Source organism: Tasmannia lanceolata, unplaced genomic scaffold (assembly GCF_043159265.1).
Source record: "Tasmannia lanceolata isolate RefF3 unplaced genomic scaffold, GAP_Taslan_0.1 ptg000023l, whole genome shotgun sequence".
In the NCBI taxonomy this organism is placed as follows: Eukaryota; Viridiplantae; Streptophyta; class Magnoliopsida; order Canellales; family Winteraceae; genus Tasmannia; species Tasmannia lanceolata.
In genome coordinates, this window is record NW_027518700.1 from 3,597,501 (window position 1) to 3,611,810 (window position 14,310).

Consider the following 14,310-nt stretch of genomic DNA (forward strand, 5'->3'; position numbering starts at 1 on the left):
AGGTTGACTCGCTCCTTATAGTTAACATTTCAAAGTTGAAGCAATTTCAATTCCAAAATTATAAATAGTCAAAATACTCAACAACACTACTTGTGTATAACTTTAAAACAACATTGGCTATCATGAATTAACAACTACCTCTAGTTCAGCCTTCTCCATCAGAGATTGATTAAGCTCTTGCTTCAGATCTGTCTGAGCTTTCCTGAGAAATTTAACTTCTTTAACAAGAACTTTAATGTCTGCCTTTGATTTCATCTCCATATCTTCTTTACACTTCTGTAAGTTCTCAAGCTGTTCTCTTGTAAGATTTAACTCCTGTAGTAACAATTCATTCTCACCAACGGCAGATATTTTTGCTGACTCAGCATCAATCTTTTCATCCTGAAATACAACATGAGCATTTATTACGTCCCAGTGGAATAGCAAAATAAATTTACAATCATCTAATGAATAGGTTGACAAGTAAGATATAAAAGAACCTGTTCAAACTTCAGTTTTGATTCCAACTCCAAAGATTTTCTCCGAAGTTCCTCGATATCCCATTGCATTTGGGTGACTCTTTCCCTTTCAACTAAGATGGCTTGCTGCAGATTTTCTCTACTTCTCTGTTTAGTACTCTCAAGTTCCACACTCAAATCTTTGACCTGGGCACATGGGATCACAATATATAAATTACAACCACAGTAACAACCATAAAAGGGTAAGAATACAATCCCAAGGAGTCCTCGAATCCAATGAATGGCATAAATAGTGTAATCCGGATTTGATTACATGGCCTAGAGGGTTATTTGTAGAAGCTTGATTGATTCAAAAAAAATTTCAGACAAGCAAAAGAGATATGTCAAGGTCTCTTCGGTACATGGCCTAGAGGGTTATTTGTAGAAGCTTGATTGATACAAAAAACTTTTCAGACAAGCAAAAGAGATATGTCAAGGTCTCTTCGGTAAATGCATTCAGCAACCCAAGAATTCAAACTGTAACAATGATGTCACGAAATAGGTGTATTAGACATTTCTAAAGTTAGATGCTAATTTATGTACCTATAATCTTGCATAACATGCTCACAATCAATGTTAACACAATTTTCTTATTGATAACATTTAATTTACTTGAAAATGAAGTTCTTAACTAAGTGGTGGTGAAGGGGGGGCTCTTTCAATGTGATTAGATTGCTTAAAGGCTTACACTTGTATCCTTGGAGATTTGCCCCCTTCTTTGATGAGATCCTAGACAGGGTTTGTGGAGCAAGTATATCATTCATTCATGTTAGGCGATCGGCTAATGAGGCAGCTGACAGGTTAGCCAGGCAAGGTACATCGAGGGAGGGCTTGAAACTGTTTGATTTCCTCCCTCCCTAAGCTTTTCATCTCGGACTGCCCGCCGGGGGGGGGGGGGGGGGGGAGCATTTTAATTATTGTATTTCTCGGTGTCTTTCTTTTTTATCTATGTTTGTTCTTTGTATGCCTAGACCTCCTCGGTCTTTTTTATTTAATGAAAGGCCCTACCATGCAAAAAAAAAAAAGATTTATTCAGGTTTGAAGTCTGAAAAGTAATACCCTGTCTACTAATCAATGAATAACACGTCTGACTCAGATGACTTGCCCAATCTGCTGGGGAATTCCATGTCCAATTCTAACTTGCTAACATTGCAGGGAATAAAAGATCGCTTCAAATCAGATACGACTACCATGAAGATCATCGATGGAACTTCAAACTTAGATGAGACATCACCGCTTTATGTAGATAAAAAGTTACAATAATAGCAAAACGATCTCTCATTCAACCCATTATGTGTAAATTATGGCGGAAGCAAACTTCAAAAATTCTTAGATCTACGATTTTCAAACTAAGCATATTATCGCTTCTGAATCATTATAATTTGGACTACAAACATCTCAATGAGGAAAGGATAGACTCAAAGTGGGGTTGCATATGTACACCAACAGGTAGAGGTAGATGACACCACACCAGACACTGGTACCTTCTTCTTTTTTTGAAAAGTACCAGACACTGGTACCTTGAGCTCTATACTCATAAACTGGAGTGTGGAGACCCCCCAACCAAAATAATAATAATAATAATAATAATAATAATAAATAAATAAATAAATCCTAGAAGCATACTTAACAACCACTCTTCGGAGACAAACTATGTCCTCTCCAAAGCTCCACAACCATTTATTGAGAAAATCCTTATTCATCATTCTCAAGCTTCTAATCAAGGCGGAAATCATATAAAACTTTGTCAAAAAATTCGGTTTTTTCGAATTTCTACCGAAATATTAAATACTTACATTTCGGTAGAAATTTAGTCGATAAGGGTGAAAAAAGAAATTTTAGATTTTGGTGTAATTCCTGAAATTTTGGATTTTGGCGAAATTCCAAAAATTTCGGGGAAATCATGTAAAAATCCAATTCAATGTACTTTCGGTTTTGGTTTGGACTGAAAGCGAAATATTTCGGACGAAATTTAAAACTATGCTTCCAATGCCAAGGCCGTCCTCCTTTTCGGCTCACAAACCACCTTTTAATCATGGACAGGGAGCAATGATATACTCAATTGTTATACACCAAAATACTTCTCAAGCATTGAAGTATTAAACTACTTGTGAAGAAAAGAAACTCATCAACAAAGACAATTATAACTCAACCATGTAAGTGCAAAAAATAATAAAATTGTAAATATATCAAATATGACTTTCCTATCATCAAGTAAAACGTTCGTTATTAGTTGGCTTCCAGAGTCACCCCTAATTTCCCCTATATTAATCTAGAATTATAGATATCATACATTACATAAATTTGGCTGGTAAAATAACAAAAACCCTTCTTTGGTTGTATGACTAAGTAACAAAATTTTGAACTAATATACCCTTGCTATTAGAAACAGAATATTGAAACCTCCTCAACTTTTTTATAGAGGACTAAAGACCGTAGAAGTCCTACTGAGTTCACAAATGACTAACATGGCTTTTTAGAAAAGAAAATAATAAACTCATAATCTACCCCCCTTATCTATCGCTTCAAAATTTAGATTTTAATTTATTACTAAAATTAAATTATCAAACTCTCTGGGAGAATAGCCGAAATACCTCTAATGGTCTAGGCTGGAAAGAACATAGCTATCAAAACCAAATGATATTAGTAAAGGTGACAAGAATTTCCTTTTACCATCCACGTGTGGCAATGCCAACTACCAGTACAAATTTATGGACGAAAATAATCAACTAGAATGTAATGTCGTATAGATATCACATTATTACATATAAGATATTTATATTATACGATAATTTATTTTATTTTTTTTGAAAGAAGCGCTATTAGGTTCTGATATGAGTAAACATTTATATGAATACATTATGAAGTAATCAAAACTTATCGAAGTGAAAAAAAAAAAGATAAAAAGACGTATAAAAGATAATTGTGACACAAATAGACATGGAGTCTGAATAAAGGTAAGAACTCAACTTAGTTCCGAAATATACGATGGATAACAATGAACAGAGCTGTACCTTTGTAGCAAGGTATTCTTTCACAGCTATTTCTTGATTTAACCTTGCAATAAGATCCTCCATGTCTGTTTTTGCTGTACCTAGTCTTCTTTGCATGGTTGTAAGAACCCTATTCATTTTATGGCGCTGATCCAATGGAAGAACCGCCAGTCCATCACTTGGAAATTGCAACTCTCTGTTGCCAAAAAACCCCATAGCAGTTTGAGCCCCTCCATCTCCAGGAAGGTCAACGGTGCCATCACCAAGTGAGTTAGTCGCCACAGTATTTGAGACTTCGCTGCCTCTTATAGAACTTACGTCACTTCCACCACTCTCAGTAGAGAGTCTTCGAGCATGACCTGAAAGCTTATCGCGGTCTAGCTCCGACAGGAAGTCCACCTTGTCTCTGGGATGAAAGGTATTCTTTGAAGCATCTCCGTGAAGTGTATCCTTGCCTAGAACATTTTTCTCTTTTTTAACACGCATTTTATTCTTAGGTAACTCTTCAAACTGCTCTAAAATAGAGTCTCCTATCAAAAGACCGTTATCAATATTAGGCATGTGATAATTCATAAGCATTCCTATTTCTGCATTCAAGTCTTGGTCCAGTAATAAATCTTCAGTACCCATTTCAGAACCATTATCCTTTCCTCGCCTTGGTGTTCCCAGATCTGATGCTTCGTAAGTGTTGTCACTACCATAGTCCGGTGTGATTGACAGAGTCTTAGATGCAGCCGATGAACTACCCGCAACAACAGAAGCACTTGATGTGGGTTGTAATCGAAGTAAAGAGACCACACTATCACCATTAGGATTTGATTCTAAAGTGTCTTGGTTTGCATCATGAACTGCAAAAAACAATTAAGTGAAAGGGACATGTTAGCACAGTTAGAACATGTATAACTATTCAGAAAACATAGCAACAATATTTGGAGGTGAAATAATTCAAATCAAAAAGCAACAATGGAGCACAATAGGCAAGAGAGAGTCGGTGCAATCGCACAGTGTTTGATGCCAATAGCATGCAACCCTCGAGCAATTTTCTAGGGGTGCAACTCGGGTCAGGTTCAACCAGAAAAAAAAAAAGTCGGGTCGGGTTGAGTTTGGGTCGCGGTCGGGTTGAGTTTTTCCAGCCTGGGTTGAGTTCAGGTCGGGTTTGGGTTGAGGGCTTGGGCAACCCAACCCGAGTGAAACCCGACATTTTTAATCAATTGTTTTTTTTTTTTTGGTAAGCTTAAAAATTCGGGTTGGGTCAGGTTGAACTCGGGTCGGGTAGGATTCTGGTTGGAAAAAAGGGTTCCTCAGGTCGGGTTGGATTGAACCCTCATCAGGTTGGAAATCAAGTCGAGTCGAGTCGGGGTTGGGTTGAGTAAATGGTTCCTCAGGTCGGGTTCGGGTTGGCATCAACCCGACGCGAGTTGCACCCCAATTTTCCATGAAAAGAGGCTCTACAGAGAGAGAGGCAGACCAGGATCCCATTTCATGGCCAGACATAGGCAGGCTATATGTGATTAGCATCAAACACGGCCTGGTTTTACCTTTTGTCCGACATAAGATAGTTGAAAATTTGTGATATGTATACTGCCTCAATTATGGAAACAGCCTCTCTGCAAAGCAGGGGTAAGGCTGTGTACATCTAGCCCTCCCCAAACCCTGCAATGGCGGGAGCCTCGTACACTGGGCCGCCCTTTTTTTATATTGCCTCAATTAAATGTGCTAAATTAAATGCAATTATGATAAATAGCATAAGGATAACTGATTCATTAAAGAAACACCTACATGACCTTGCAGCAGCTTCTAGTTCGAGAAAGGATGCCACTGGAACACTTCTAGACAAATCAATGTCAGACAGTAACTTACCCATCCACTCCTCCAAAGCATACCTTCTCTGCAACAAAACTAGCCATTTTGAGAACATTAATCACTTAGTAAAGATATTTACTATAGGATTTTCTAAGCAACACCCAGTTTCTTCAATAAGATATTACATATCTTCTGATAGGTATTGAATAAATCACTATTTTTTGAAATGGATATAATAAATCACTTTTGCGCCGAGAATATGTATACTTGCGGTAAGTGAATGTTTAAACTTTGAAGAAACATTAAACTGCACATTTTAATGTCTCTCTTCCTTCCCCTTTCGAGTAAAAGGTGCTTCCATTTACAGGGAAAGAGCAAGAAACAAGAAACCAGGAGATCCAAGTTTAAGAAAAGCAGGTAAAAAAGAACCAAGAAAGAAACATCTCCAAGTTATTTATTTATTTTTTAAGTGTGCACAAAACTTTCAGTTCAGCAGCTCTCAAACTTGTCAAAACCACTGTATAATCCCCGAATCAATCACTACCAGCCGAGTCGGTTTGGGTTTACATTCGCCAAGTTCTCATCCGAGTCCGAGTATTTAAACATCGGTTTAAACATTTTCAGCAAATCATACTCCAAAACCCATGCGAAATTATGGCTGTTGGACGGCCAGCAGTAATTACCTTGATTCCATCCCCAGTGGCAAATAATGATGACAGTGTCATCAGGACTAGAAAACCCGCAAGGCCACCATGGCTCCTTTCTATAAGCTTCAGCATCAGTGCACGAATATGTCTTTTTTCCAATTACATGAGATAATAATGGGAGGGATATATATATATATATATATAGAGAGAGAGAGAGAGAGAGAAAAGAGAAGGTACTCCCTGGAGTAGATAACTTATCTACTCCCTACCTTAAAATAACGTTGGGGCCACATTGTTTGGATGATCCAAAGCATTCATTTGATGTGCCCTCACATAGATAGGGTGTGCCCAAAAAATCAGCTCGATAGGATCATCCTAACCCTATGAACTGTGGGGGCAAAAAATGGACAGATTTGTGCAGGTTTATACACGTCCATTTTTGCCTCTACAGTTCATAGGGTTAGGATGATCCTATAGAGCTGATTTTTTGGGCACTCCCTATCTATGTGAGGGCCCATCAAATGAATGCTTTGGATCACCCAAACCATGTGGCCCCAACTGTTATTTTAAGGTAGGGAGTAGATAAGTTATCTACTCCAGGGAGTACCTTCTCTTTTCTCATATATATATATATATATATATATATATATATATATATATATATATATATATATATGTGTGTGTGTGTGTGTGTGTGTGTAGTAGGTAAACTTATGCACAGGTTCTTCTGCAACAGACCATATAGATTTAAAACAAATTGATTCTGGATTAGATGCCTTGCGGTAGAAGGTTCAGCCTTTCTTTGCTTCCAAGTAGCAAAAATTATATTTTATTCACATTCAAGAAGCAGGAGCACCTAGGACCATACCATTAAGAGACTCAAATATGTAGATATATCACATGACTAATAGAGATTAAGTAGATATATTAAATAACATATACAAATTGAGTAATTAACTTATTCAATGACTGTTATTAGTACAAAAAGAGTCTAACTCCATGATGATAATAACCCAAAATATGTAAGGAGATATCAGATAACCCAAAATATGCAAGGAGATATCACTTGATGGACCAGAATAAAATGAGGTTGGTGTTATAAACAATCTCATAGGCTGGAAAAATACACTTACTACAGAATTTGATTCTCAATCAAGAAAAGGCAAAGGGAAATGCCATCTCAAAAGATCGACTAACCAAACAACATATCAAATGCAAACTATACAAGATATACGAAACATGGTACCTACATCTTCCAAGAGTGGGCGGCTGGAATTAATTCTCAAAAAGGCATGCTTTGGAGGGGCTGGTGGGAGACTTTTCTTGGGAAACAACCGCTTAAGCTACAAAATACAGTAAAAGAGCAGTAAGGAAAATGTCCCAAGACAAATCACAATGAGAACAAAATCAAGAAATTTTCAGGTCTTTCCCCTGGCATATAATCAAACCAGTCAAATTGAATAGTGTACTATGTACAAAAAATAAGAATTTTCTTTCATTTTTTTTTTAAATACTGGTATGACATTTTATACAGTCACCAAGCTAAGAAAACAATCAAACATAAATATGCATAGAAAGTGGTTTGCTTGGAGTTCAGAAAACCAAACATGGCTACAATACCATATCACACATCATAGATCTGCAAAAACTTTAAAAACCAGATGATATTACTTGAAAGATGGCTTAACAATGATTCCAATGGACACTAAGAGTACAGACTCCTTTCAAATATAGAATTTATTAGGGAAGCTCATTAAAGTAGAAAACTGATACCAAACATAGCAAAGATATGAAACACGAGGACTAGCACAACAGTACAAAGTTGACATTCACCAACTTATGATATCTCTGAAACTTTGAGCTTATAACTTATCAGTTATCCCATCCACCCAAATGCAGTATTTCAGATCAAGTGAGATAAGAAATTTTAGGTTAAACAACTGCAAAAAAGACAATTCTTAGAACCAAGTATAAATGGATATCCTATGACAATAATTTTTTCGCATTTGATACAGTTTCGTTCAGAATCCTCTCACCTAGTGCTCTTCTATATTTGGAAGGTTGGATAAAGATTGTCATTCCTAATGACATGTCCCATCATCCACAAGTCTAATCAAAGACCATGTTAAGTGAGAGAATGCAATCTCGCATATGCAATTGCCCCCAATTGTCCCCTAGATATGTGGGATCATAATAATAAAATAGGGATATGCCTAAGGAGATGACTGCCTCTTTCTCAATTCGTAGGACAAGTGTATCCGTGACTTGTATCTCTCTCACCAAACCCAATGGTTTAGCTTCTCCATTTTACTGCCAAAGCTCCAGAATCATTTGACAAGTAATCTTTAGGTTAATTTCTTTATTTATCTGGGCAGATTGTCGGCAAATGAACCGTCAAGAGGGAACAGTCAGAATTGAACATTTGTTTCAACCTTGAGCTGCATGGAAAAGACTGGCTCAAGTACATACATTGCAATCATGTAGGTCCAACTAGCAAGATCAGGTATTCTGAATAAAAAAATCAGATAAATGGGACTCACAAAGATCACCCATAATGCATGGAATTTTTGTTGTTAGCGTAAAGACATGAATCAAGTATAAGTCTTACCTCAAAAAGAAATCAAAAAAATTCAACTAGGGCCCATAGAGACTCAAAGTTGGAAAAAGGCCTTGAAAGACAACAGATATACAAAAAAAAGGAGGCTAAATGCAACTGAGATTTTGATGTAGACTTATGCTGGAAATCAAGTTAGGATCCGATAGAAATGGAAAATTTCTTCTCATATGAAAAGAATTTCGAATCAGGATTGAAAGTTTGTCGAAACAACTCGAAATTTGGGAAGTTCTTGCAGATTTCAAGCTCTGGCACCAAATTTGATGTAGATCTTCGAGGGATCTACTTCTGCATTTTATAAAATCTCATCAGAGGCACTATTTAGAACAGAATGAGGAGAAATTGAACACAAAAACTGATCAAAACCATCCTAAAACCGCTATGTCGCTGGAAATTACAGAAATTGAGCAGAAATGCCGAAATTGTGCTGGAAATGAATAGAGAACACAAGAAGCTGAGCAAAAAACAGAGATGAACTAAAATTTTATTGAATTTTAATGAAGAAAACATTAAGAGAGAACTTAGCTCAGCTGAAAATTCAATCTGAGAAGAAGTGGAAGGCCTTCTTGAGCATGAATTCCCTTCTAACATCTATCAAAGTTCCTCTTACACGTGTAGTTTTCCTCTCCCAAGATAGGGCTTTAAATTCACCCATTCAAATCTCAGCAAAAGTCTCCCTCCCATTCAAATCTCAGCCAAAGTCCCTCCAAAATTCAAAAAAGGGCTATTTATGTGGGGCCCAAGCCTAGACTACTCCCATTACAAGAATGCCCTCACTACATCTCTCAATTACATGAATGCCCATCCTTTAAAGGAATACACATACACCCCTATTAAAAGAGAAATTTACAAATGAACCACCGCTAATGCCTTATTACGTTTGTGCCCCTACACTACTACAACTACTAGAGTTGGCCCTCTTATACTTTGGCGAGATTCAATTCTTTCAAATGGTTGTGCCAAACCAATATATGAAGGATGCACCAAGCTTTCATGAAAAAATGGTCCAAGTAGCCCAAGTTGCCACTAGTTCTTTCAGCATGCCACTATTATACATAGATAGTCCCATAATATATGACTACGTTCAAGACAGTTACACAAGACAACCTTCAGTAATGCCACCATGGTGATGAGAGATGAAGGAAGAGGCAAATTCAAAGAGTACTGGAATGGACAAAGAAAGAAGATTCTATGAGGAAGACAAGGATCCGATTCAAATACATGAGTACATTCGACTAGAAGAATCAAATATTATCTCTTCTTTCACATTTTTTGGTGAATGGTGAAGGGTGATTTACCATTGTTTGCCGATCTCCTGACATGTTAGGAAGAAATGGATGAGCCCGCCACTCGGTCATAAATCTCATCAATCCAATGAGCAAATCTCCAAGGGTGGGCATGACTACCCTTCAGCCAACTGATGACGTTGAGAGAGAGCCTCCCTCCACAATCATTCGATCTATGAGACTGCCCTCTATTATCCCAATGCCATGGAGAAAATCTCTAATCTCCGCTATACAGGAGGCTAACATTTAATTTGATAAATAAAAGGATAACAAAATAAACCCCAACTGATAGAGCCTAGGGACACATACCAGTTAACTTCATACCCTCTAGCATTTTTAATTGGCCACCAAGGTAACACTATTTGAAATAGAACATGATGTCTCTAAGAACTGGGATGAGCAGGACTGTTATGACCCTAGTAGCTACATATAAGTCACAGGATAAGAGCCAAATGTGTCCTGTCCCTGACCCAGTGGATCTACATCAGTCATATGCACTGCACTTGCACTGCATTTCACCAAAAGCAATCAGTTCAGTTGAAACAGTCCACTGTCCACAGGGTTTCAACATAAAGGAGCCACAATGTTATCAATTTGTTGACTCCAAACATGGTAAGTCCCTCCATAGGCCACAACAGTTACTTGTTTGTAATATACATGGAATCTAAAACAGATCAATACCACACAGTGGATCCATTGCAGATCCCTCAGATCTTGCTGTTGTGCAACATCAGAACTTAGCCAAATAAAATATTAGCCATCATCATTCCCTCCAATTCTAGAACTGATGAGACTTTCATGCCCTTTTCAATGTATTCTAGTGTCTAAATTTCCCCTTTATATTCCTTTTCTTTTATAATATTTCTATGTTTCTTTAGCTATATTGTTTCCAAACGGTTGCCTTGCTTTATTAAATTTCATATAGTTCAGAAAGTGACACGGCATGAGGAATATGCTTAATGCCTTGAGTTGCACAGCACACCTAGCCTCACAGGACAGTGCAACAGTGAACCTCTTAGCCTTTCACTAACAATTGATCTGGGAGTTGTCTGTCTACAAAAGAGTCAACTGAGAAATTATAATAGTTAGAAATGACCTTCAACTTTAGAAAAATCTAGCAGTTGAGCTGAAATTTAACCAAACAGTTACAGTGACAAGTATTAAATGCAGACAGAGTAGAAAAAAACATAGATAAGGACTATTCTCCTTTGGTGAGGACAGCCTTTACTGGTGGAACTATAAAATATCTGCTCAAAACAAGACTCGTGGAAAAGGCATGCTCGAGAAGAAATAACATTGCTTTCGATATATGACAACATAAGGGGATTGGTTTCAGTACCAATAGCAAAATGAAATTCACAAACTTACAGCAGTAAATAGCTTCAGGAAGTCACTGAATCTTCGAAGTATTCCTCGGGCAATACTAATTCCCCCCGGAGATTGTATACCAACGTGGACCCTGTAAAACTGTCCCTCGAGGAAGTTAAAGAGGAAAATGCACGAGACAGATAAACATACTATATAAATCTAAATGCATCAAACAGAGATACAGGTAGGATGATGCAACATCAGAAGGCAAAAGAAAAGCTCACCACTATAGTATTATCCGAGCCGCCGTCTGTAGCTCTTGATTCAGGTAGGATGATCCAAGAGGGAATTGTAACACAGTAACTCCATCCTGTGTGAGGGTCATGGGGCCAAACAGTCTCTCTTCCATCCTACATAGCAGAAGGGAAACTTCGTGAGGCCCTTAAAAATGTTCAAATTTAGGATCGTGGAGAAACGAATGGCTGCTGGTCACTGGTTCGATTTAGATGAAGGAAATTAACTTCAAAAAGTGTATTTACAAAGCTTATTAGTTTGGGAAATGCTAACTACAACATAATTGTAACTGTATAGTTCAGGTATAACAATAAACCAATTCAATGAGGAGTGTCAGTCTCGAGAGAAATAAAACGGTACAGAATCTAGGACGCAAGTCTAATAAAGATACTCCGAGTTGTAGGAAAGCAAAAACTAAATCCGGCACTACCCTGATCTCAAAATTAAAGAAAAAGTACTGGATCAGAAATGGAAGTAATACAAGGAAGATTTGAAAATACATTCACAACTTGAGAAAAAGCGCATCGCCATTAGCTTCGGCAATCAAGAATTATCCAAGATTGTTGAGAACCTCAATTTTGAAATTTAAAATCTGGATTTTGTGAGCTAAAACTTGAATTTTAGAATCCTGAAAATGTACAATCCAGGTTTTAGCTAATAAAATCCAGGTTTTAGCCTGTCAAATCAAGGATTTTACAACCCTAAATTATAAAATCCTTGTATCCAAACGTCCTCCAAGTCTTTTATACCGAGAAAAACAGTAATTATCCTCTTAGAACGGTTCAGACTATGTTGATCATAAAAAAAAAACCCAATTATTTCCAATAGAACAAATCAAACACAGATCCATCCATCCACCAGCAGCTTCAATCTATTGGCATCCACGCATGAACTGAATTACAAACCTAACCACCACAGTAAATTCGACTGATGAACCAAATCACAAATTTAAAACCTAAAACCAAACCATCACAGTAAATTCAACAAATGAACCGAATCAAAAACCTAATAGTTAGAGTAAATTGGACTGAGGAACCAAATCACAAATTTAAAACCTGAAACCAAACCATCACTGTAAATTCAACATATGAACCGAATCAAAAACCTAACAGTCAGAGTAAATTCGACTGATTTAGGAAACAACAACAGTAAAAAAAGCATAAATTCAGACAAAAACAAAAGCAATGCAAGATCATACCCATTTTTTAGGGGGAGGACTCCAGTCCATGCCGAGAGGAAGCGGAGAAGAACCGTCATGGCGATGTTTCGGAGGGCTCTTTTTCGGCATCTTAAGCTTGAGAAGAAAAGATGAGATCTCACTCTCTCTACGTCTCTCCAGATTTTGAAATTGGGGAAGAATTGGAAAATTAGGGTTAGGGTTTTACAGACGATCCGATTGGGAAAAGAAGAGAAATTACGAAATCAGAAGGAATTGAAAGGGGGATGTGATTTGTGCAGAATTCGATTTTTCTCTGAATCGATTTTTCAAAACCCTCGTTGGGTTTTGAAAATTGAATGAAATGAATCTACTTTGGTTTTGGTAGAGACTCTCAAACCCTCTCTCCACCTAACTGTCTTCTCCTTTGAAGAGATGAAAAGTGGTAGCAGGACGCTCTTGAGGATGACAGATCTTGCGTCCTGCTTGGCCGTCTTCAATTCATTTACAATGGTGTAAAACAAAAGGGATTTTTGTCGAAGAAAGTCCCATACTTTGCTTTATTTGCAAAAAAGAGTCCTAGTTTGACAATTTACAAATACAGTCATCACAACATGCCATCGGTTTGTGACCAAACTACCCATGGTAGATTTTTTTTCGACTTATAAAAAGATGAAGATGTGGGCCATGTGGTATGTAAAAGGAGAAAAAATACCTTCTGAAAAGACTAAAATACCCCGATGGTCAGTGATATGTTTTTAATGAATGGTGTGGAAGTATTACTAGCATTCTTGGCCTAGAGAATTTATACGATGGGTGGCCGTGAAAACACGTGAAGTCTAAAAAAGTAGGTACGGCCCACTCGTTTTGATGATCCAAACCGTTCATCTGTTTGGGCACAACGTAAATAGGTTGTGCCCCAAAAATCATTTGATTAATCTAGACCGTCCATTAGTGGGGCCTACTTTCTATGTTGGCTCTGTATTGGCACCTAAGAGTTGCTGATTGGATTATCCTGACCATCTAATCGGGCACCTACAAGATGAGATAATAATCTAGAGTGCACATTTATTCAAATTCCAAAATGTATTTAGATAGTTAGGGTTGTTATGATTTTGGGCTGTGGGAGATCCACGGTGAGCTTTGTGAAGTGGACGGTTCGGATTAGTCAGAGGTAGCTCCACCAATACTATAAATTTGCATGAGGAGTTCTAGACTGAAGGGAGCCCTTGCAAAAAAGAGGTGAAAGGGCTCGACCATTGGCTGCAAATCACCATCATGGGCGAGCCCTTTCACCTCTTTTTTGCAAGGGCTCCCTTCAGTTCAGACTTCCTCCTTCATTGTATTATAAATTTATAATGGATCCCAACTAGCCCCATTCCTGATCCTCATGGTACAAGAAAAGTACTAGAGACAAAAGATTATAAACATATTATAGAGATGTTCTCCACAGGGATAGCAAGCTGGGATTTATTTTATCCTTGAATAAGCTAGCAATTCTGTGTTCACATTGAGAACAACTCCAATGGGTAGGATATATTATTCAAGTGAGTTAGACAATCACAGGGGTTTAGTTAAGATTAAATTATTAGGACTGTCGACGGATCTGGACAATCTGCTGGATCTATGATTTTGGTAGTTTGGAAAATTTCCAAAGTAGGTGATTTTTTAGCTATATTTCTAATTTATAACTGGCCACTCTTATCTGGGCA

The 14,310-nt window shown here is 37.5% G+C and overlaps 1 protein-coding gene across 1 annotated transcript in view; it reads right to left on the reverse strand.

Annotated features, from left to right (window-relative positions):
• Nucleotides 1-13,090, reverse strand: part of LOC143855677 (Phox (PX) domain-containing protein) — a 30,311-nt gene extending 17,221 nt beyond the window's left edge. Inside the window, exons 1-8 of the mRNA XM_077365743.1 lie at nt 12,641-13,090; nt 11,433-11,558; nt 11,209-11,307; nt 7,191-7,283; nt 5,270-5,378; nt 3,512-4,338; nt 480-644; nt 139-381 (exon numbers count right to left, since the gene is read on the reverse strand). Coding sequence (XP_077221858.1) covers nt 139-381; nt 480-644; nt 3,512-4,338; nt 5,270-5,378; nt 7,191-7,283; nt 11,209-11,307; nt 11,433-11,558; nt 12,641-12,730 — 1,752 coding nt within the window. The 5' untranslated portion in view covers nt 12,731-13,090. The remainder of the gene's footprint in view (nt 1-138; nt 382-479; nt 645-3,511; nt 4,339-5,269; nt 5,379-7,190; nt 7,284-11,208; nt 11,308-11,432; nt 11,559-12,640) is intronic.
• Between the last annotated feature and the right edge of the window lie 1,220 nt (nt 13,091-14,310).